The following is a 22,837-nucleotide window of genomic DNA, read 5'->3' on the forward strand; positions in this document are numbered from 1 at the left end:
ACTAGCAGAAAGGTACTCATATTTTATGAGGAAAATAAAACCTATCTAGTGAGGGTAGACTAAGTTCTAGGCGCCAGGGAGGATACAGGAAGAATAAGGTCAAAGTTCTTAGAGTGTTATTAACATAAACAGGAAAAGTTAAACAGCAGTATGCAATTCTAGATAACATTTCAAGATAACAAAGAGATATCAGACAGTCATAATTAGTTGTGCTATAGGAAATCAAAAGATATTAAAAAAATGACCAGTTTTGAGGAGAGAGAGAAGAAATTTAAATCTCCACCCCACATATATCCTCACAAAAGAGAATTCCACATGCTCAGCAGAAAGAATATAGGCTAGCCAAATGTTTCTCTAATTATTCTTCTGGACTTTGAAATAAAATCAAGAAGGCCTCTGGGCAAAGGATTTTATGGTGTATAATCTAAGACTATATATATTAATTATTGATTTTTTACAGAGAGGAAGGGAGAGGGTTAGAGAGCCAGAAACATCAATGAGAGAGAAACATTGGCCAGCTGCCTCCTGCACACTCCCCATTGGGGATGTGCTCGCAATCAATGTACATGCCCTTGACCGGAATTGAACCTGGGACCCCCCAGTCCACACACCGACGCTCTATCCACTGAGCCAAACCGGTTTCGGCTATGACTACTTAAATAATATTTCTTGTTTTCTCAGAATTGGGTGGTGTGTTGTTTTTTTCTGCTGCTCTCCTTTCAACATGAAGGAGGATCAAGTTGTGCTGGAGGAACCAGGATTCCAAGATGATGAGGTATGACAAGACTATTGAAAGATATGCAGACATTCAGTCATGCCAGAAAAATGAAGCTCCTCCTGTTAGCACTATATTTAGAAACTGAATAGAAGTAAAACCTAGATCTAGAGAGAGACAATATTACAAATATGTAACAACTTGTTTAGCAAGGGGTGCTAAGATTAGCTATTTAGCAACTGGCATGGGATAATTTCATTAACCACTGGTAAGGCCATACTGGTTCCTGTGCATACTGGTAACACATAGCAGAGGAAGGCGTGCAGGGTCTGGTGGGGAAGAAGGCTGAGAAAACATATTTTAAAATAGGTTAAATGTTGTTCCATTCCTGTGGGCGAAGGTCTTAGGCCATGGCAAAACTATTTGATTTTCTAGCCCTTTCGATGTTAGCTCTTCGAAGTATGTAACAAAATGCTTGTAAAGTATTATTGGTCGTATCTCTGTCTGGAGAAGTGGAATTTTAGGAATTTGGAGTGACCATAATATTGAATGAACTCTTTAAAAGGTGCTAAACAGTTGAATATGAATAATCAAAGCTCCATTTTTTTTTTGTTTGTTTATACTCCTTTAGGAATCTTTGTTTCAAGATATCGACCTGTTACAAAAATATGGAATTGTAAGTATTTTTTTTAATGCTGTGTGAAATTGTCCAATTCAGGGCTTCTCAGCCTTGACTTTATTGAACATTTGGGACTGGGCGATTCTTTATTGTGGGGAGCTGTCCTATGCATTGTAGGATGTTTAGTAACATCCATGTCTCCTAACCACTCACTATATCCAGTAGCACAACTAAAATTTGTCCAGACATTGTCAAGTATCCCCAGGGGGCAAAATTGCCCACGTTTGAGAACCACTGGTTCACCTGGAGGTATTCAAAGCTCTCTGCAGCTACTGTCTTCATCAGCAGAAAATTCAGTTCTGTGTCAAATGATTAGAGTAAAATAATGTTTACAGAAATCCAGACTGTGAATAACAAACTAAATGAATTTCAACAGCAATTAGTTGATAGAAAACTTCTATGATATTATCTTTTTTTGAAGCATCACATTTTATCTCTTTTGGCTAAGTTTAGAAAATAGGAACAAGAGAAAATTCTAGTCCTTTGGTGATATAGTTATTTGCATTCTCCAAGGATAGAGGGGGGGAAAAAATCTTTTTTAAATTGTAAAAGAATACATTAGTAATGAAGTTTTATAGAAGGAAGGAGAACTGAGGGGGTGAATGTGTGATAAATTAGCTTAGCTTTTCTACCAACAGACTTTTCTTTTGAATTCCTTGTTTCATTGCCGAGGTCCCACTAACGTTCTTGGGAAAGCAGGGCACAGCCAGAACATTTGGCTGTGTGCTGGGTATGTTCTACTCAGACATTTCCAGAACATTTGGCTACATGGTGGGTGGGTTCCACCTGGTTGCTTGTATAAAATTGGCATCACGGTGGAAGGAGATGGACACAAAAGTACATACTATGGGAATTTTTCAGCCTGGTATTTTATCAATATCCATTCTTTTATTTACAGAATGTGGCTGACATTAAAAAATTGAAGTCGGTAGGAATCTGTACCATCAAAGGGATACAAATGACAACCAAAAGAGCCCTATGCAATGTCAAAGGGCTCTCAGAAGCCAAAGTGGACAAGATTAAAGAGGCAGCCAACAAACTTATTGTGAGCAAAATCCGTTCTTTGTTGTTTTAGCTTAGAAAAGGGTTCTATAAGTTTCTGTAGCCTTTTTCATTATGAACACCAGAACCCATTGTGGGAACTCTAAGTTACTGTAGATCATAGTGTACTATTTTCCCAATTAATTTCTGAAAGATTAAGGCAGGGTTAAGAGACCTGGAACACTATGAAGGTAATTATTTTTTACCAAACTTTTCTTTTTGTCTCTCTTTATATTTCTTTTTCTATGCCTTTTCTTCTCCTTTTTATTTTTTATTTTTTTATATTCCTCCTCATTTTTGTTTTGTCTTCTCAAATGTATCATAGCTGTTGTAATGCACTGAGCACCAAAGAAGTTACTTTCTCCTGGTATAGACCAATTGATAAGAGAGCACTGGGTTAGAAAAAGACTAACAGTGGATGTATACAGTTGAGACAGATCAGACCAAGAATATGCTCACTGTGGCAGCTGAGCTAAAGCTGAGCCAAACCCATACCTTTGGGCCTACAAACTATGAGAGGTCCATGTTGCTGACAGGCTCCAAACAAAAACATAGGCTTTAGTCAAGTTTTTGTGTAGAGCTTCTGGGGCCACTGAACCTAGGTAGGGTGGCTCAAAAGCCTGTGTTCTTATCTATGACCTTGTGCTGCCTTCAAAGACAAATGAACTGTAGCTTATATCAAATAATGATCCTGATAACCAAGTCTATAGTTTGGCAGCATTTAAAATTAAAACCATCACCTTATACCCTTTTAAAACCTTTCCTTTTTATCTTTCTGAAGGAGCCAGGATTCTTGACTGCATTTGAGTATAGTGAGAAGAGGAAAATGGTTTTCCATATTACCACTGGGAGCCAGGAATTTGAGTGTGTATCTCATATATTGTATAACCACTAAGCATAATCTTTGAAATACTATATTTATTTTTCTCTATCTGGCTGTTGTTTCTACCAAACATACTAGTAGAAATAGCTTCTTCTTTTGAAGTAGTTTTTTGTGTGTGTATTTTTTCAAAAGGCAACTAGCAAATAAATTTTAAGCTACTTATAGAAACAAGATTAAATTTCTTATAAGTACTTCAGACCAAAAATATATATAGTTACTGCAATCGGCCTAATTTTTAAAATTAGGCTAAACTAATTTTTAAACTAATTTTTTAAATGTTTAACTTATCATTTCCTTTTTCCTAATATCTACTTTTCATGTTTCTCAGTATATTTTTTTAAAAAAATGAATAGTTGACTTTTAGAAACATAGTTCTAGCACAATATGAAAAATGCAGTTAGTAATAAGACTATTTATTCAAACTCCAATTCAGCTCTAAAGATCAGAACTGAGACATAAGGCTTATAATGCCCATTTCCTATTGGTACCAGAAATAAGAACAGCAGGGCTTACAAGTTGTTCTGTTGATCCACCAGCCCTCACACAGTAGAACCTGTTATTTAACAGGTGGTGTACTATTTGTTCAGCCAAGAATTCCTGTTCATGTTAACTAGATATAGACAGATAGATATAGAAATAAATGGTATTAATGCTTTCTCCTCTCTTGATTTCTCTATTTCTGTTCCTATTACTAATGCTTGCTTTCTATTTCCAGTAAGTTGCTAGGAGGTGGAATTGAAAGTATGGCAATCACAGAAGCTTTTGGAGGTAAGCAGAACCTTAATATTTTGTTATTGGGGGGAAATTATACATACACATATATATACACAAACATACACATATTGTACAATTAAATAAACAACCAATAGTAAATTATATCTAATTTAGAAATTATGATAAAATATCAATTCTCACCCTAAACTGTTCTACTCAGTGGGTAGAGCAGTGGCCTGCAGACTGAAGGGTCCCAGGTTCAATTCCAGTCAAGAGCATATACTTTGGTTGTGGGCACATCCCCAGTAGGGGGTGTGCAGGAGGCAACTGATTGATGTTTCTCTCTCATCGATGTTTCTAACTCTCTATCCCTTTCCCTTCCTCTCTGTAAAAAAACCAATAAAATATATATTTTAAAAATATCAATTCTCATAATACAGGATTATTCTATGCTACAATTAAAATATATTCCAATATTAATAGATGGATCTTATTGACATTTTTAATTGTTTTATCTCTGACTTCTATAGAACATAGTTGAATTTTTTTACATTCTTTCAAAAGAAAGTTGAATAATGAAACAAATCGTATTTCTAAGAAATGCATGTAGAGTGAACATAGTAGATTTTCTCTTCCCTGTTTATATCCTCTATTTTTTCTTCAAAAAAATTCATGCATAACTATATTATATACTATGTCTGACAATTCCAGTACTTGCAGCCCTGGGGGAATTAAATATGTTGTTTAGTTGATGTTTTTGTTGACTTGGAGAAATATATCTGGTTTTCATTGTTTCTATTTTTATTATCTTAGTCTTAGTGGCTTATTGTCTTGTATATGTATTGATATTTGTGGGATCATTGCTTGACTTTAATCTGTGGGAGTTCAGTGGGCCGAAAGTGGTGGGAGGGCAAGTTTTCCTCCAGAGAGGATGTGCTGTTTTGGTGGTTAGGGGATACCTCCAGTATGAGGCTACTTCAGTTCTCCTTTGAGGATCTCAGCTCAGTGGGAGAACCCCAGGCTTTCCTATGGTAGAATCTTAAACTCTCGTTTATATGACTATTCCTAAGGAAAATTTTGTTTAACTTAATCTTTATCCAAAGGGCAATTCTGTGAAAAAAATACCTTTAAAAGTTATTTTTACTACTGGTATTCATATATGCAGAATCCATTCCATGATGTGGTACTTTATGTGTAAAATTTGACTGTTGGAAAAGGAAACTATACTCTGAGGCGATATTTTATTATTTAAGAAAATATCTAAAACTTAACTATGGGTTTTTGTTTTCTATATTTCACAGAATTTCGTACTGGAAAAACCCAGCTCTCTCATACACTCTGTGGTAAGGATACATAACAACAATAATAATAACAAAGCCCTAGCCGCTTTGGCTCAGTGGATAGAGCATCAGCCCTCAGACTGAAGGCTCCCGGGTTTGATGATGGTCAAAGGCATGTACCACAGTTGCAGGCTCCATCCCCAGCCCTGATTAGGGCACCTGTAAGAGGCAGCCAATCGATTTGTCTCTCTCACATCAGTGTTTCTCTCTCTGTCTCTTTCTCTTTCCCTCTCCGTTCCACTCTTTAAAAATCAAGGGAAAAATATCTGGTGAGGATTAACAACAACAACAACAAGTAATAATAATAATAATAATAACTACAACAACAAAAATAATCATAGCTGTTACTTACTAATCTAAATTGTGCCTGATACTTTATATAATATCATGTAATCTGAACAGATTTACAAGGAAAAGAAATCTCAGAGAGGTTAACTGCCCATAGTTACACAGATACCAAAGCTAGTCTTTGAATGTGTGATGCTTGAGGTGAAATGCTGCACTCTGAACACCTGAATGGAAATAAGGTTGAGGTAAATTGTATTGGTGGGGAGAGGTTTTACTGTCTCAATTTTTCCTGTTCTATCTTTTCTATGTTGTATCTTCAAGAATGTCACAAAATCTATTGAGGCCTAGGATCCCTTGAGTAAGGTTCACCCTAAGACAGACTTAAAAATAAATTTTTCTAAAACAGAGTAAGTAAAAACACTTCATTTTGCACAAAGGCATTATTGTGCATTTCTTGGACTTAAGTACAAGGGGCATGGAAAAATGGGTAAGAAAGGGATTCTGGAACCAAAATACCTGGCTTCATTCTTGACTCTACCGTTAATAGCTGTGTTACTTGGGCAAGTTGCTTCACCTTCCTAATTGTCCCCATCAGTAAAAGAGGAATAATGATAGTAATTTAGGGTTGTTTTGAAAAGTAAATGAAATAATGCATGTACTTAATGTAAAATAATTCCTTAGTATGAACTACTACTACATAGAAAGAAAATGCATTTTAAATTTTGACTAAAATTAATCAAAATATTACTTAAATGAATTATACAGCATAAATTATATTTGTTATTATTTCTTATAAGAAAGTTAGTGAATTCTATCTCTATTCTTTAGGAGAACTACCTTTCATGAATATCTCCCCTTGGGAGAGATGTTGACATTCTTTGATGAATTACTATTCTGCTGGCAGAATGCTTTAATTTTGCCATAAATTAGTAATATAAAAATATAACATGCTGATTAGAAACTAAAGGATCATTATTTTTTGCTAGCTTAACTAAAGAACTGCAACCAGCATAAATCCCATTTTAATTTATGTATTTATTTGTTTAAAATGTATTCATTCCTATTAATATTAATTAACTCTTAATTGCTTCCTAGTGACAGCTCAACTTCCAGGAGCAGGTGGCTACTCGGGAGGAAAGATTATCTTCATCGATACAGAAAATACTTTGTAACCTTTTTATTTAAAAAACTTGCTGTCATAGTAGTGTGATATAGTAATGTTACTATAAAAGGGTTTGTTTGAAATATATCATTTTTATAATCATCTCAGAAACCAGCAATAATGAGAAAACCCAAGGGAAAAATAATTGCTGGTCAAGATCTCAAATCACTTTTTATTTAAAAAGATTTTATTTCTCTGAAAGGATTTGCTGTGAAATTGACAAAACAAATACTTGAGAGGAAAATACATATTCATTTTTAATCCTCTTCTCCAAATATCCTGTATAATAAAAGGGTAATATGCAAATCGACCAAACAATGGAACGACCAGTCACTATTACATGCACTGACCACCAGGGGGCAGATGCTCAATGCAGGATCTGCCCCCTGGTGGTCAGTGAGCTCCCACAGGTGAGTGCAGCAGCCCACCTCCATGGCAGCACTAAGGATGTCCATCTGCAGCTTAGGCCCGTTCCTTGCGAATAGTCTGACATCCCCTGAGGGCTCCTAAACTATGAAAGGGCACAGGCTGGGTTGAGGAAAATACATATTCATTTGTATTTCCCACCCCCACCCTAAGTGCACAAATGTTGTGCACTGGGCCTCTAGTTTTACTTATAAGTAGACAGAAGATTATTAGCTCACTTAGAATGTGGTTCAGAATAAGGGGAAATGTATGAAAGGAGCACAAGCACAGAAGGGAAAAGGGCAGATTTTGTTTATTTTATTTTTTTAAATAAATCTTTATTGTTCAGATTATTACAATTGTTCCTCTTTTCCCCCCCATAGCTCCCCTCCAACTGGTTCCCACCCTACCCTCTGCCCTTACCCTCCCCCGACTGTCCTCATCCATAGGTGTATGATTTTTGTCCAGTCTCTTCCCACACCCCCACATCCCTTCCCCCCTAGAATTGTAGTCCACTCCCTTTCTGTGCCCCTGTTTCTATTATATTCACCAATTTATTCTGTTCATCAGGTTCTTTTAATTCACTTCATTTTTAGATTCACTTGTTGATAGATATGTATTTGTTGTTCATACTTTTTATCTTTACCTTTTTTCTTCTTCTTCTTAAAGAATACCTTTCAGCTTTTCATATAATACTGGTTTGGTGGTGATGAACTCCTTTAGCTTTTTCTTACATGTGAAGCATTTTATCTGACCTTCAATTCTGAATGATAGCTTTGCTGGGGAGAGTAATCTTGGTTGTAGGTTCTTACTATTCATCACTTTGAATATTTCTTGCCACTCCCGTATGGCCTACATAGTTTCTGTTGAGAAATCAGCTGACAGTCATATGGGTGCTCCCTTGTAGATAACTAACTTTTTCTCTTGCTGCTTTTATTATTCTCTCTTTGTCTTTTGCTCTTGGCATTTTAATTATGATGTGTCTTGATGTGGTCCTCTTTGGATTCCTTTTGTTTGGGATTCTGTGTGCTTCCTGAACTTGTAAGTCTATTTCTTTCACCAGGTGGGGGAATTTTTCTGTCATTATTTCTTCAAATAGGTTTTCAGTGTCTTGCTCTCTCTCTTCTTCTGGCACTCACATAATTCTGATTCTGGTGCACTTGAAGTAGTCCCAGAGGCTCCTTACACTATCTTATATTTTTGGATTCTTTTTCTTTGTTTTTTCCAGTTGGATGTTTTTTGCTTATTTGAATTTCAAATCTTTGATTTGATTCTTGTGATCCTCAAGTCTGCTGTTGGATCTCTGTATATTATTCTTTGTTTCAGTCAGTGTATGCTTAATTTCTAGTTGGTCCTTTTTCATATCCTCGAGGGTCTCACTAAGGTTATCGGCCTTTTCTAGAAAATTTTTGAAAAACCTTATAATCATGGTTTAACTCTATATCCAGTCATTTGCTTTCCTCCATTTCTTTCATTTGTGACCTATTTCTTTGTCTCTACATTTTGGCTGCTTCCCTGAGTTGATAAGAGTGGCTTTGTGTGCTAGGTGTCATATAGGATCCAGTGGCCCAGCCTCCCAAGTTACCTGAGGTGGACCCTCTTGGTGCACCCCTTTGTGGGCTGTGTGCCCAGTCTTGTTGTAGTTAAGCCTTTATTGTTGTTGGTATCACTGGGAGGAATTGACCTCCAATTGGCTGTGAGGATCAGCTGTGTCTACAATAGGAGAACTTCTGTGCTGGAGACACGCTTATGAGATAAGTCTTGCAAAAGCCTCTGTGCTTAGCTTGGATGGGCGGAGGCTCAGGGCGGAGCAGACAGCACCAGTTTCCCATCAGCCCTGCCCTAATAGGCTCCTGTGTCTCGGTGTCCTGTGGTAACTGCTGCAAGCACCTCTGAGAGAAAGCCACCCTCGAGTTTTGCCTGTTGCCAGACAGTCCAGTTTCTCCCCATATGAGTCTAGGTCCCCAGAGTCTCACCCGAAACTGGAGTTAGAGCAGTCAGGAACTTTTGTTTCCCTCCTGATTGAGAAAGCCAGCCATGTACTCAGTTACAAGCCCTCTCCACGCATGCCTTCATACCTCTGCACTTAACTTCCGCAGCTCCTCTGAGTCTCAGTGTGCTTTTCTCTTTCCTTCTAGTTGTAGAATTTCTACTCAGCCAGCCTTTCTGTGGTTCTGGATGATGTCTGTTTTGTCTTTTAGTTGTAGTTTTGAAATTGTTGTGCAAGGCAGCAGTTCAGGTGTTTATCTATGCCGTCATCTTGATTTCTCAGAACCTGATTAGATAACAAAGAATTTGAAGTGAAAGGTACTCCAGAATGTAAGGTGATTTTAGTCTTAAACATAAAAGGCTTAAAAACCAGATGGATGATTATAGGACTCTCTTTCATGGCCTGCATAGAAAGAGTTCCAATTCAGGGTTCAGGTTCTGGAGAAGGGCCGCACACAAATGAAGAGACTTGAAGAAATTCAATTTGGTGATATGAGGGGCCAGGCAGTAGTCCAACTCTAGTGGGAGAACTACTCCCTGATCAGGCCCTGCCATCCCCTTTTATTGAGGCTTTGGGGAAAACATCTTAGGCAACATAAACAGAAATTTACATGTAGCCATTAGGCAGGAAATAACAGAAACTTTCATGGGACAAACAAGGTAGATTCTGCTTCAGCTAACAATATCTCAACTAAAGGTTAGAGCAATTAAGGTTGTTGACCAGCCTTCATGGCTTCCTGTCAACATCTCTTTTTTAGTGAAACTGATTTGTTTTCCAGCAGATGATGAGTATAAATTAGATACTTTTGCAATATCTTGGCAAGTAATGAGAACTTGATCTAGGTTGGAAGCAGTAGAGATAAAAAGAAAAGGATAAGAAATATTAGGGATGAAAATTGCTAGTACTTGATGAAGGTATTTGGTAGACAAAGGAAAGAGGTGAGAGAAACCATACAAGGTTTTTTGTGTAGACAATGGGAGAATCATGTTGCTAATGACAGAATCGAGCAGATCATGTTTCAGAGAAAAGGTGGTGTTTCATTTTAATGTGTTGAATGTGAGGTACAGGAAGACATTCACATGGCAGTTGCAAACGTTGGACTCAGCTTAAGAAAGGGATGTGACCCAGAGATATGGATGTAATAGCCACGGGGGCAAGAGAACTTAGAGAGAAGAGAGAACTGAGAACACAACTTTGGGGTATGCCAGTATTTAGAAAGGACTTAAAAGAAGAAACCATAGAGAGAGAGAGGAAGTAGGAGGATATCTGGATGTGAAGGATGAGCAAAAAGAAGAGTTTAAATTATTTAGACTTAACTATTCAGATTCTCGTGGAGTTTTTTTTATTCATTATTGTTTTTTGCATCCCAAATCTTTCCTGTATTTCTATTTTCCTGGAGTACCTACTCAAGTCATTTTATCAGAAAAGTAATGAGATGGTAAACTTGAGCTCTGGCATTCTGAAGATGCATTATTTTGCTCTCAGTCTTAAATGTTCATTTGGCCTGTCACATACAAATTTGCATGGTATATTTCTATCCTATTTGGGTGTTTGCTCCCTCTATCCCCACTTCACAGTGTTTCTGGATCATACAAATCCTCTAAATTTACTATCCAAAAAAAAACTCGAGTAGAAGAAAAACACCAGAGAACTGTTTGCAGAATACTTTATTTGGAAATACAGGGCATAAGAAGACTCTGTGGAAGTTTCTAACTTGGGGAAGGAGGGTGGAATGTTGTAGAGGGCTGTGATAAGAAGAGCTCCTCAGCTGGGCTCCAGCCAGTTTCAGAAATAGCTATTTAAGGATGGTTCTCAGAGAGAGAGGAATTGTTCTTGCAGATTAAAAACCACTGTTTGGGCAATTTGGATTTTATCAAGAATGGTAAAGAGAAACAGGAGCCAAGTCCTATACAAGAACGAGTAGGGAGGGACAAGGACACATGAGTGCTCAGTAGAATGTTTTCATTCTTTCAGTGGTTCTCTCTTGATATTTTTCTTTTTAATGTTTATATTTTGCCTACTTAATTATGTCTTATGCATACTTTTTGGTATGGATTATCTTATGATTCTTTATATGCACCATAATGCCTTGCATTGGTAATTTATGATTATGGTGATTTATTTCATATGGTCTTTGTAGATTGATTTGAACTTCCCTTCAGCATAAGCACGATTTTTTAAAAATATATTTTATTGATTTTGTAGAGAGGAAGGGAGAGAGATAGAGAGTTAGAAACATCAATGAGAGAGAGCATCGATCAGCCGCCTCCTGCACACCCCCCACTGGGGATATGCCCACAACCAAGGTACATGCCCTTGACCGGAATAGAACCCGGGACCTTTCAGTCCCCAAGCCGACGCTCTATCCATTGAGCCAAACCGGTTTCGGCATAAGCACGATTTTTATACTTCTGGTTATATACTAACCAAGTTTTGTAAAGACTGACATGGTGAAAAACGTTTTTATTCCTTTGCAGTTTAGTTAGATCTAAGTGATAATTAGCATCTTCCAGAATACCTTTGCAGGTACACTGAATTTGCTTCCCTATGAATTTACTAATTTCAGAAAGCTAGCACAACTCCTTAGAAGAAGGTTGGTAATTCCCTTATGACCTTTGAAGTTACCTTTCTGACCCTTTGGTTCAAGTAGTTAAATTTACCATTCACTGGCAAAACATGATTAATGGTGTAATAAGCTATTTCATATTGAACAAGTGACGAGTATGAACAGAATGAATTAATTCACTTTGAAGTAACTTAAATTATAACTCAGTAATATTATATTCCTAGAATACAACTATTATAGAATTGAGAACAAATGAGATTCACAAATCTTTAGTTTTTCTCTTATAATTGATTTGCTGCATATCCTGAGTCATTTGCTTAATCTCTGTCAGTGTCCTCATTTGTAAAATATAATATAGACCATACAGTTGGCTTCCATGGTTATCGTAAACATTAGATAAGTTAACATTTAAATGCTTACAGCTTTATCATTTCTCTCACCATTATCACTACCTAAGGTATTCATTGAGGCACTAATGAAAAATAAAATGTGGTGTAGATTTGAAGTGATAATTAGTATCCTCCAGAATACCTTTGCAGGCACATCATTTTGCCTCTCTGTTCATTTCCTGACAGTATTATTTTTGTAGTTGTCTAAACTTTTTTAGAATTGCTGTATTAGTTCCTTAATTTTGGCACCTTCCAGCCGTCCAGATCGCCTCCGGGACATTGCTGACCGCTTCAACGTGGACCATGATGCAGTCCTGGACAATGTGCTTTATGCACGTGCATATACTAGTAAGGACCCCATGCAATTGCATGCTGGGTGGTTTTAAGGTTGGCAGCACTGATTTACTACCTGAGTAATAATCACAACCTTTTGACACTGTTATTTTCTCTTTTTATTTTACTTTTCTCCAAATTAATTTAGTCCACAAATTGTATCATCTGGTAAGTCCTTAGATATTAAAATGCCCTGAAATTATTTCTTACCTTTGTGTTTGAAATGGAGAGCATCATGGGTAATGTAGCATTTGGCATGTATGCTAATGCAGAATATGAAGTCATCCTACATAATAAAAGGCTAACATGCAAATTGACTGAACTGCCCAAAGACCAGTCACTATGACACGCACTGATCACCAGGGGGCAGACGCTGAATGTAGGAGCTCCCCCTGATGGTCAGTGCACTCCCACAGGGGGAAAGCCACTCAGCCAGAAGCCCTAAGCTAGGCTCATGGGTGGCAAGCGCAGCAGTGGTGACCGGGAGCCTCTCCTGCCTTTGCATCAATCAGACATCCCCCGATGGCTCTTGGACTGCGAGAGGGCACAGGCTGGGCTGAGAGACCCCCCCAACCCCCCCGAGGGCACAAAATTTCATGAACCAGGCCTCTATTATTTAATAAAGTTAAATAATTTAAATAACTAAGAAAATCCTTCCAGGCTGGTTTGACTCAGTGGTTGAGCATCGACCTATGAACCAAGAGGTCATGGTTTGATTCCTGGTCAGGACACATGCCCGAATTTCAGGCTCGATCCCCATTGTGGGGCACGCAGGAGGCATCCAATCAATGATTCGCACTCATTAATTTTTCTATCTCCCTCTCCTTTCCTCTCTGGAATCTATACAAAAATATTTTTAAAAAGAAAATTTTGCCTCACTGGTTTGCCCCATTGGTTAGAGCATCAGCCACGGAAGGAAGGGTCTCAGGTTCAATTCCCAGCCAAGGGCATGTACCTCCTTTGCAGGTTCCTCAGCCCCAGCGGGAAGCAGCCAATCAATGTTTCCCTCACATCAATTTTCCTCTCTCTTTTTTTCTCTCTCCCTCTTCTCTCCCTTCCACTCTCTCTCTAAAGATCAATGGAGCCTGGCTGGTGTGGCTCAACAGTTGAGCATTGACCCAGAAACTAAGAAGTCACTAGTTGGATTCCTGGTCAGGGCACATGGCCCGGGTTTGTGGGCTCTATCCATGGTAGGGGTGCATGCAGGAGCAGCTGATGGGTGATGTTCCTCTCTCATTGATGCTTCTATCTCTCTATCTCTCTCCCTTCCTCTCTAAAATCAATTTTAAAAATTTTAAAAAAAGATAAATGGAAAAAATATCCTCGAGTGAGGATAAAAAAAAGAAATCCTTCCAGGATTCTCTTTGCCTGACTGCCAAAGACATAACTGATTTTTGCCTCTGCTTCTTCCAGCTTTTATAACATTTTCTCACTGCATTTCCCACCAGGTGAACATCAGATGGAGCTACTTGACTATGTAGCAGCAAAATTCCATGAAGAAGGTGGCATATTCAAGCTGTTGGTACAAGCTTTTAAATATTGCTCATTCACAGAGCTATTTAGTATATTATTTTTCTTTTATTGATTTTGATTCATATTAACTTCTTCCTTTCCAAATGCATATTTATTTTTGCATGAATTCTGTGCAGATCATTGATTCGATAATGGCACTTTTTCGAGTGGATTTCAGTGGTCGTGGGGAGTTGGCTGAACGACAACAAAAGTTGGCCCAGATGCTATCACGACTCCAAAAAATCTCAGAAGGTAAATTTTAATAGCACTATCAGAATAGCATCTGTGACTGTTTCCTGAGTAGACTTTGCAGAGAAGCTCAGAATAATGTCAGGAAGCAATACATTTTCTAAAAATAAAATTTCTTTCATGGGAATACTGCTCTTTAAAAAAACATTGATTCTAATACAATAAGGTATCTAAATAATAACTTTGACTCAATTTATGTAATTGAAGAAAAATATGAATATAATTTTGTTTATAAAACAAGCTACAATATTCCTACCTTCTGAAATCTAAGCAAAGAACTTCTTATATTTACTTTGCCATTATTTTACTTTCTTAATTTTATTTCTTGATGCAGAATATAATGTGGCTGTGTTTGTGACCAATCAAATGACTGCTGATCCAGGAGCAACTATGACGTAAGCCCCAATATTCTGCTTTTGTATTTCACAAAGGTTAATAACAGAGGATTAAAGTGTAGAATAGAAAACAATTCCAATATAATCAGTCCTGATGTAGGCACAAATATATCACAAATCTCTTTACTGCACAGTTAATATCTATACTAATAAAAGGGTAATATGCTAATTAGACTGGATCGACTGGACATCTTCTGGATGTCCTTCCAGATAAAAGCCGGGGCCCGGCCCAGGGGAAGCCTCCCCAGAGGCAGGGAAGCCACTGAGGTCACAGTCCGGATGCCTGCGGCCCCATCCAGAAGCAGGGAAGCCACCCTTGGTCCCTGGTGCCTGCCCAGGCCAAGCTGACCCGGGTGCCTTTGGCCAACTCAGGCAAAGCTGGCCCAGGTCCCAGGTGCCTGTAATCACCAAGAGGGAGGGAAGCCTGGATCCCAGGTGCCTGTGGCCGGCCAGAGGGAAGGAAGCCCACATCCCAGTTACCTTTGGCCAGTCTGAGGAAGGAAGCCTGAGTCCCAGGTGCAGAGGCAGTTAGAGGCAATCAGGCAGGCAGGAGAGCGGTTAGGAGCCAGCGGTCACAGATTGCAAGAGGGATGTCTGATGGCCAGTTTAGGCCCGATCCCACACGCCCTGAGAGGTCCTGGATTGCAAGAGGGTGCAGGCTGGGCTGAGGGACCCCCCAATGCATGAATTTCATGCACTAAGTCTCTAGTCTATATATATAAAAGCCTAAGTGACTGTCCAACCAGTGGCTGTGATGCACAATGACCACCAGGGGGCAGACGCTCAATGCAGGAGCTGCTGAGCTTCAGTGACTTGGCAGCTGTGGTTCTCAGGTGATGCACCCAGAACCAGAGTGGAGGGAGCCTGATTCCAGAGTGTGTCACCCAAGTACCACTCTTTCACAACCCAGGACCCCTTGGGGGATGTCAGAGAGCCAGCTTTGGCCCAATCCTCACAGGCCAAAAGGGAACACACCTGCCAGAAGGACCCCGATCACTCCGTAGATGCCCTTCAAGCCCCGCTCCACTCCAAGTGTGGCTGGTTGGGGAGGGACTGAGGAAGGTTGGCTCCAGGCCATGTCCAGCCAGTCTCACCCAGTTCCCATCCCCACCAGCAATCTTCTAATTAATTTACTTTCAATGTGCACAAATCCATGCACCAGGCCTCTAGTTACTTTATAATTGTAAATATCACTTATTTGTAATCCAGAACCTATTTTCCCCTAGTTCTTTATAAAATAAAGCAATAGTTTAACTATTTTCAGAGATATTTTCGGCTCTGCTTTTGTCTAGGACTAAAAGAATATTAAAGGATAAGAAGTAAAAATCCCAGGGAAATTAAAATATATTCCAGATATATATATGAATGGCTTCAATAAAACTAATAAACTTTTAGCTTAAAAAAAGGGGGAAGGCTTTATAGGATTATTTATGTATATAAGAGTTCCTATGAGAGAAGTATACTGTTTAAAGAAGCAATTCAGTCCATATTAGGCATAAGCAGAATTTGTTGAAATATTTGTACATGTAATTCATGAATTGATGGCTCTTTTTGAAAGATGGCAGTGAAGGGAAAGGCAAGCAGAGATAAAAGAAGGTAATGAAAAAAGAAAATTTGAAGAAATTTTAGTTGCTACCATAAAAATTCTAAATACTGTGTATCTTAATAAGCAATCAAAATAATCCTGAATTCATAATATTCTTTTTAAAGATCTTTTCAACAACTTTTTATTTAGAAAAAAATTTTATCAGAGAAAAATGTAAGACAAGTATAATGAATATACATATATCTTTCACCTAGACTCATCAAATTGTTAACATTTTGCCACGTTTTTTCTCTCATGTGTGCACACACTCATATCATATGTGAGTGTGTGTGTGTGTGTGTGTGTGTGTGTGTATTTTGGTGAATCATTTGAGGGTCCTTTTTTGTGAATTATTGAGAATTATTTGTAGGCATCATGACACTTCGCCATGTAATGCTTCAGCATAGCTCTTTTAAGAACAAGAACATTTTCATATATAACTACAATATAATTATTACACTCAGGAAAGTTAACATTGGCATACCTGTGTTATCTCATATACACTTTTATTCAAATGTCTCCAATTATGACAAATAATTTCCTTTATAGTTGTTGGGATTTTTTGGTTTTATTTTAGAATTAAGAGCAATGGAGGATTGTACTTTGCATGTAATTGTCATATCTCTTTAGTCTCCTATAATCAAAACAGCTCCTTAACCTTTGTTTGACTTTTATAACACTGACATTTTTGAAGAGCACAGGTGAACTGTTTTTCAGAATGTCCCTCAAATTGGGGTTGATTTTTTCTCATTATTTAAAGTGTTAAACACTTCTGGTAAGAAAATTGTAGGACAGTTTGTCCCATTATTAGTGGTGTTAAGTTTGATCATGTGATTAAAATGGTGTTTACAGCCAAAACCGATTTGGCTCAGTGGTAGAGCGTCGGTCTGCAGACTGAAAGGTCCCAGGTTCGATTCCGGTCAGGGGCATGTACATTGGTTGGGGGCACATCTCCGGTGGGGGGTGTGCAGGAGGCAGCTGGTCGATGTTTCTCTCTCATCGACGTTTCTGGCTCTTTCTCTCTCTCCCTTCTTCAAATCAATAAAAATTAAAAAAAAGATGGTGTTCACAAAATTTCTGCATTATAAAAGACCTTTTTCCCTTTGTAATCAACAAGTAATTTGTGAGGTTATACTTTGAGACTGGCGTAATTAACCTTGTTCTATGATAAGCTTTCACCCATTGATTTCAACATCCGTTGAAGATTTTTGCTTCCATCAATTATTACTCTGATGGTTGCAAAGCTTAGTGATATCACTTGAAAATTGAGTCAGTATATCAGAGTGTAGCAGATAAATGAGTCATTGACATATATTATTTTTTATTATTAACTGCAGTCACTCTGCTCTCTATTCCATTCCCTAAACTTCTAATTATAAAATAAATATAATGGAGATTGACATATATATTAAATGATACTTGATAAGCTAGTGTAGATTATGCAAATTGTACTGAAATGAATGTGTCTCTCATTAGACATTTTCTAAATTAACTCTAAGAGTATTGCTGCACCTTCTCCAGTTTTATACATCTCTCATTTTTCAATATTCTTTTATGAATATTTTCTACTTACAGGAGATTCCAATGTGAAAAAACTACACAAATGATATTAGGCAAGTTGAAATATTGAGAAGAGGGAAATCAATCATTTAATTCATTCAATAAATATTTATTGAAAATGTATATCAAGATTATAGAAATTCACTAGTTAACAAAAAAGACTATGTGCCTTGTCTTCATAAAAAAGAGATAACTAAATGATGTCTCCTTAACTCAAAATTTTAGTCTTGGAAGGGCACCCATTGTTGTTAGTCATTGAGTTGTGAAGGCAGTCTTCTCTGTTTTATAAGGTATCTTTATAGATAGGACATAAAATACTTCACAAACAGATAATTTTAAACTGAAGAGAAATGGAAGATTTTTCAGGCTTGCTTTAAAAAGAGAAAATGACTCATTGGCTCAGTGGGTTGCATTCAAATAAAACAGTTCAAGTTAAAGAGCAATGTTCTTTCTTCAGATGTGGGAAGGGAACAATGAAGAGGCCAACACGGTCTATCTGGAGTTAGAAGGCAAAGGAAATCAGTGAGAATTTTAGGTCACAGGTAGTGTTCTTTTTCTTATATTTGTAGAAAGTTTCCAAAAGAATAAGACCATTTTGGATTAACTCCAGTAAGACAATGACAGGAGAAATAGAGAGGTGACAAAAAAATAATTGAAGGAGTCAGAGTAGAGAGGAGATTTATAATGAAAGTAGAGGCCCGGTGCATAAAATTGTGCACTGAGGAGGGAGGGGGTCCCTTAGCCTGGCTGTGCCCCCTCGCAGTCCAGGAACCCTCAGGGGATGTCTGACTGACAGCTTAGGCCCCATAAGTCGGACATCCTTAGTGCTGCTGCAGAGGCAGGAGAGGCTCCCGCCCCACAGCTGCTGCTGCACTCTCCAGCAGACAGCCTGGCTTCTAGCTGTCCCCTGTGGGGGAGTACTGACCACCAGAGGGCAGCTCCTGTGTTGAGTGTCTGCCCCCTGGTGATCAATGTGTGTCATAGTTACCAGTCATTCTGCTGTTCAGTCGATTTGCATATTAGCCTTTTATTATATAAAGGATGAGCTAGGTAAAGAGCCAGAGAAGGTAACAGAAGCTGGTACTTTTGCTGGCTTTGAAACATCTACTTTGAAACATCATCTCCTCCACCTAGCTGAGTTGTAAGGAAATAAGTCTCTCCATAATTAGAATATTCTAAATTTATTTTAAATCATAGCAATACAAATTAAATGCATGTCTTCATATAAGGCACATAAATTACCACACTAAAGGGAAAAAAAGTTTTAAACTAAAGGATTCCAAATGCTATTAGAAAACCTCCCATAAAGAAAATACCTTTTTCCCCCTCAGTGTTGAGGAACTCCAAGCCACAGCTTGCCTGGAGCCTGTCAGAGAAATATCACTATAATTAGGATGAGTCCCCAAGTAAGCTGACAATAATTGAGGCTTATATCCCATGCATTATACTTGATGGCACATTGTATTAAAAAGAAACAAAATTATAGAGGCAAGGAACTACCGTGTGATACAGCAGAGCAATAGCTCCTAGACAAGGCTTACAGATACAGATTTTAAAACTAGGATGATCTAATTTATAAAGGTCTAGAGATAAAAAGTCAGAATATCCTATATAATAAAAAGCTAATATGCAAATCGACCTAACAGTGGAACAACCAGTCACTATGATACACACTGACCATCAGGGGGCAGATGCTCAACGCAGGAGCTGTCCCCTGGTGGTCAGTGTGCTCCAGCCAGAAGCTGGGCTCACGGCTGGCAGCTGGCGAGTGCAGCGGCAGTGGTGGGAGCCTCTCTTGCCTCTGTGGCAGCACTAAGGAGCAGCGAGCTGAGTGGTAAGGAGCAGCGAACAGGCAGGCAGTAAGGACCAAGGGTCCCAGACTGTGAGTGGGCGCAGGCCGGGCTGAGGGGACCCCACCTCCCCAGTGCAGGAATGTTGTGCACCAGGCCTCTAGTGAGGCTATAAAACTCCTCACCAGGGTAATAATAAGATGAGGGATGAATAAGACCATGATATTGCCTACTTCATTTGTGTATTTGTCTCGCTAAAACAAAAAGTCATCTTAAGACATTTGCAGTCTCATAAATAAGTCGGTTTATTCTCTAGGGATGTCTCCTATTGATTTAACATCATTAGCATAAGTTAAGAGGCAATATAGTTAGAGAAAAATATTAAACCAGAGTTACTAGCATGGTGACCTTGTCATTTAAACTTATATTCTTCTCCATCAAAATTAAGAGAATTTATATTTTTATTCACTACTTACCATGTGCCAGGTCTTTCATGCATTATCTTATGTAATTCACTCAGCCTCCTTGGGGCTTCCTGTTCTTTTTGTGAAGGTATTTCCAGTATGTTGCTTCATACTTCAAAAATTCTAGGATTCCATCTCAAAGTGTGGAAAAATGTAGATTTTTCTGCATACTTTGGGAGGAAACAAAAAGGGTGAATTACTTAACAAAACTTGTTAAACATATTCCTTTTTTTAAACCCTCTCTTTCTCCAAAATTCTTCTCTTCTGGCAATATTCTTTCTCACTATCTTCCTCTAACTTCAAAGCATCTTCCTTATTCTTGAGCATGCTCACCTTTCTTTTTCTCCTCATTGGACCCCTTCTCAGAAATTCCATCTTGTCCCTCAAGTTTGCCTTTGCCCAGGTCCTTCAAGGTCCCCACTCCAACAAATATTTCAGATAGATATTATTTACAAAGGAGGAAACAGAGGCTCAGAGTATTTAGTACTTACTCATCACACAATTAAAAAACAGTGCCAGCCCGGCCATGTGGCTTAGTGGTTGAGCATCAGCATATGAACCAGGAGGTCATAGGTTTGATTCCTGGTCAGGGTACATACCTGGGTTTTTGGCCTAATCCCTGGTGTGGGGCATGCAGGATGCAGCTGATCAATGATTCTCTCTCATCATTGATGTTTCTATCTCTCTCTCTCCCTCTCCCTTCCTCTCTGAAATAAATACAAATTATTTAAAAACAAAAACAGAACCAGGATTTTAATCCTTGTATCTTTGACTTCAGAGTTGTGCTCTTTTAGCCTCACTGTCATGATTAAGTACATTCCACTCCCAGAAAGATATCTGCCCTACCATCACCATAACCTATAAACATAAATATATATGCTTCATGACCCCATCACCCAAATTTGAGGTTGGGAGGTCAGGCTGTTCTGGGTTCTACCCTCCATGATAAGATATAGGCCGTATTCTGTTCAACCAGAAAGGGATAAATAATCTTTCTTGGGCCCTCTTTATTTCTAATATCCAACCCCATCTCTCCCTCTTTATCATCACATCCCCCTAACCCCTGAAAAAAGGAGGAAGAAGTGGAAAAGAAAATACAAAAGAAGGGGAAATAAGAGAATATGCTAAAGGAGGGATGTGGGTGTTTTTCTTAAGCTGTTCTTACTTGGTCAGAAATAGAAGTAAATTAAAGCACTCTAAAAGAATGTGGAATGCTATCTTGTACTTTACCTCCAGATTTGGTTCAAAGAAAGTTCAAAGAAACTTTAAGGAGATTTTCTTGGTCTGTATGTTTTATCTGAGTTGTTTAGTTAAATAATAATAATTATCATTTGTTGAGTATCTCTTCTGTGCCAAGATTACTGTAAGGGTAGAGCTAATTGGCACAGTTCCTGGCATGTAGTAGGCTTCCTATGAGTTATACTAAATATATCTTGGATCTTCACAACAGCCCTAAGATATAAGGTCTTTTTGTTCTCATTTTACAGTTAAAGAAACTCATAAAGTTAAGAAGCTCAAGGTAACATAGATAAGATGTTTGCTTCGGGTTTAAGAAAGCAGGTGGTAATATTATAGTCACTGGACTAATGTCTTACCTAAATAATTTCATTTTATTTTCACCACTACCCTCCTAGTTAGGCACAGTTATTAATCCCCATTTAAAATGAAGAAATGCCAAAACCAGTTTGGCTCAGTGGATAGAGCGTCGGCCTGCGGACTGAAGGGTCCCAGGTTTGATTTTGGTCAGGGGCATGTGCCAGTGGGGGGTGTGCAGGAGGCAGCTGATCTATGATTCTCTCTCATAGATGTTTCTAACTCTCTATTCCTCTCTCTTCCTCTCTGTAAAAAAATAAATAAATAAATAAATAAATAAAAATATATTAAAAATAAAATGAAGAAACAGTTAGAATGGTAAGTTCATATATCATACAGTACATCAGGGCTGTATATGATGGAAAAGGTTGGCATAGTGTCATTTGAGAGGCTTTTCAGGTATATTCCTATTACCCTGGTTAATTGACCAGAATTCAAGGCCCTAAGCCTTGCAGGCAGAGATTTGATTCAGTCCATCCTGCTAAGAACAAGTTCATCTCTCAGGGGCAGACCCACATTAAGCTCAGGAGACTCAAAGACCAGAGGGCCCATTTACTGATACTGAAAAATATAACTACATTTGAGGTTCTTATAACCAGTGCATTCTCTCTGTAGGTTGACCTCTATAGGAATCCAATTTTTAATCCAAAGTTACTAAATATGGAATCCAAGCAAAGGGAAATAATTAGATGAGATTGAATAGTATGGACTGCCACATAGTAAGGACTCAATAAATCTTGGTTGTTATTATTTTTTAAATGTATTTTTATGGACTTCAGAGATGGAGAGAGAGAGGGAGATAGAAACGTCAGTGATGAGAGAGAATCATTGATATGCTGCTCCCTGCACGCCCCACATTGGGAATCGAGCTGCCCTGACCAGAAACCTGACCCACAGGTTGAAAACCGCTGCTGTAGAGACCATCCTGTGTGGTGACTTCAGGTCTCTGAGTTTGCAGGACCGCCATGCAGGCCTCCCCTGAGCTTATCAGGTTAGCATGTATCGATAGCTCCTTCGGTCCACACCAGCTTTAATAAACATCCTCTAAAATTAAAAAATATATATATTGCAATGCTTTATTTTTATTTTATTTTATTACAAAAAGAGAAGGCACCCCATTTCCAAAATATAATTTAAAAAAATTCCTCGCAGTGAACACCGGGAAACTGGTTCAGAATGCTGCT

At 38.3% G+C, this 22,837-nt stretch overlaps 1 protein-coding gene across 2 annotated transcripts in view; it reads left to right on the forward strand.

Annotated features, from left to right (window-relative positions):
• The first annotated feature begins 650 nt into the window (after positions 1-650).
• The window catches only part of DMC1 (DNA meiotic recombinase 1), a 29,081-nt gene continuing 6,894 nt past the window's right edge, over positions 651-22,837 (forward strand). The window contains exons 1-11 of one of the 2 annotated variants that reach the window (XM_036459205.2): positions 685-775; positions 1,347-1,391; positions 2,293-2,439; positions 3,217-3,299; positions 4,034-4,086; positions 5,334-5,375; positions 6,756-6,828; positions 12,429-12,520; positions 13,954-14,027; positions 14,155-14,269; positions 14,601-14,661. In XM_036459205.2, coding sequence (XP_036315098.1) covers positions 725-775; positions 1,347-1,391; positions 2,293-2,439; positions 3,217-3,299; positions 4,034-4,086; positions 5,334-5,375; positions 6,756-6,828; positions 12,429-12,520; positions 13,954-14,027; positions 14,155-14,269; positions 14,601-14,661 — 836 coding nt within the window. In that variant the 5' untranslated portion in view covers positions 685-724. Of the gene's footprint in view, positions 776-1,346; positions 1,392-2,292; positions 2,440-3,216; positions 3,300-4,033; positions 4,087-5,333; positions 5,376-6,755; positions 6,829-12,428; positions 12,521-13,953; positions 14,028-14,154; positions 14,270-14,600; positions 14,662-22,837 lie in introns of both variants that reach the window. The other variant, XM_036459207.2, reaches the window with a different exon arrangement.

This window comes from Pipistrellus kuhlii, unplaced genomic scaffold (assembly GCF_014108245.1).
Source record: "Pipistrellus kuhlii isolate mPipKuh1 unplaced genomic scaffold, mPipKuh1.p scaffold_m20_p_3, whole genome shotgun sequence".
In the NCBI taxonomy this organism is placed as follows: domain Eukaryota; kingdom Metazoa; phylum Chordata; class Mammalia; order Chiroptera; family Vespertilionidae; genus Pipistrellus; species Pipistrellus kuhlii.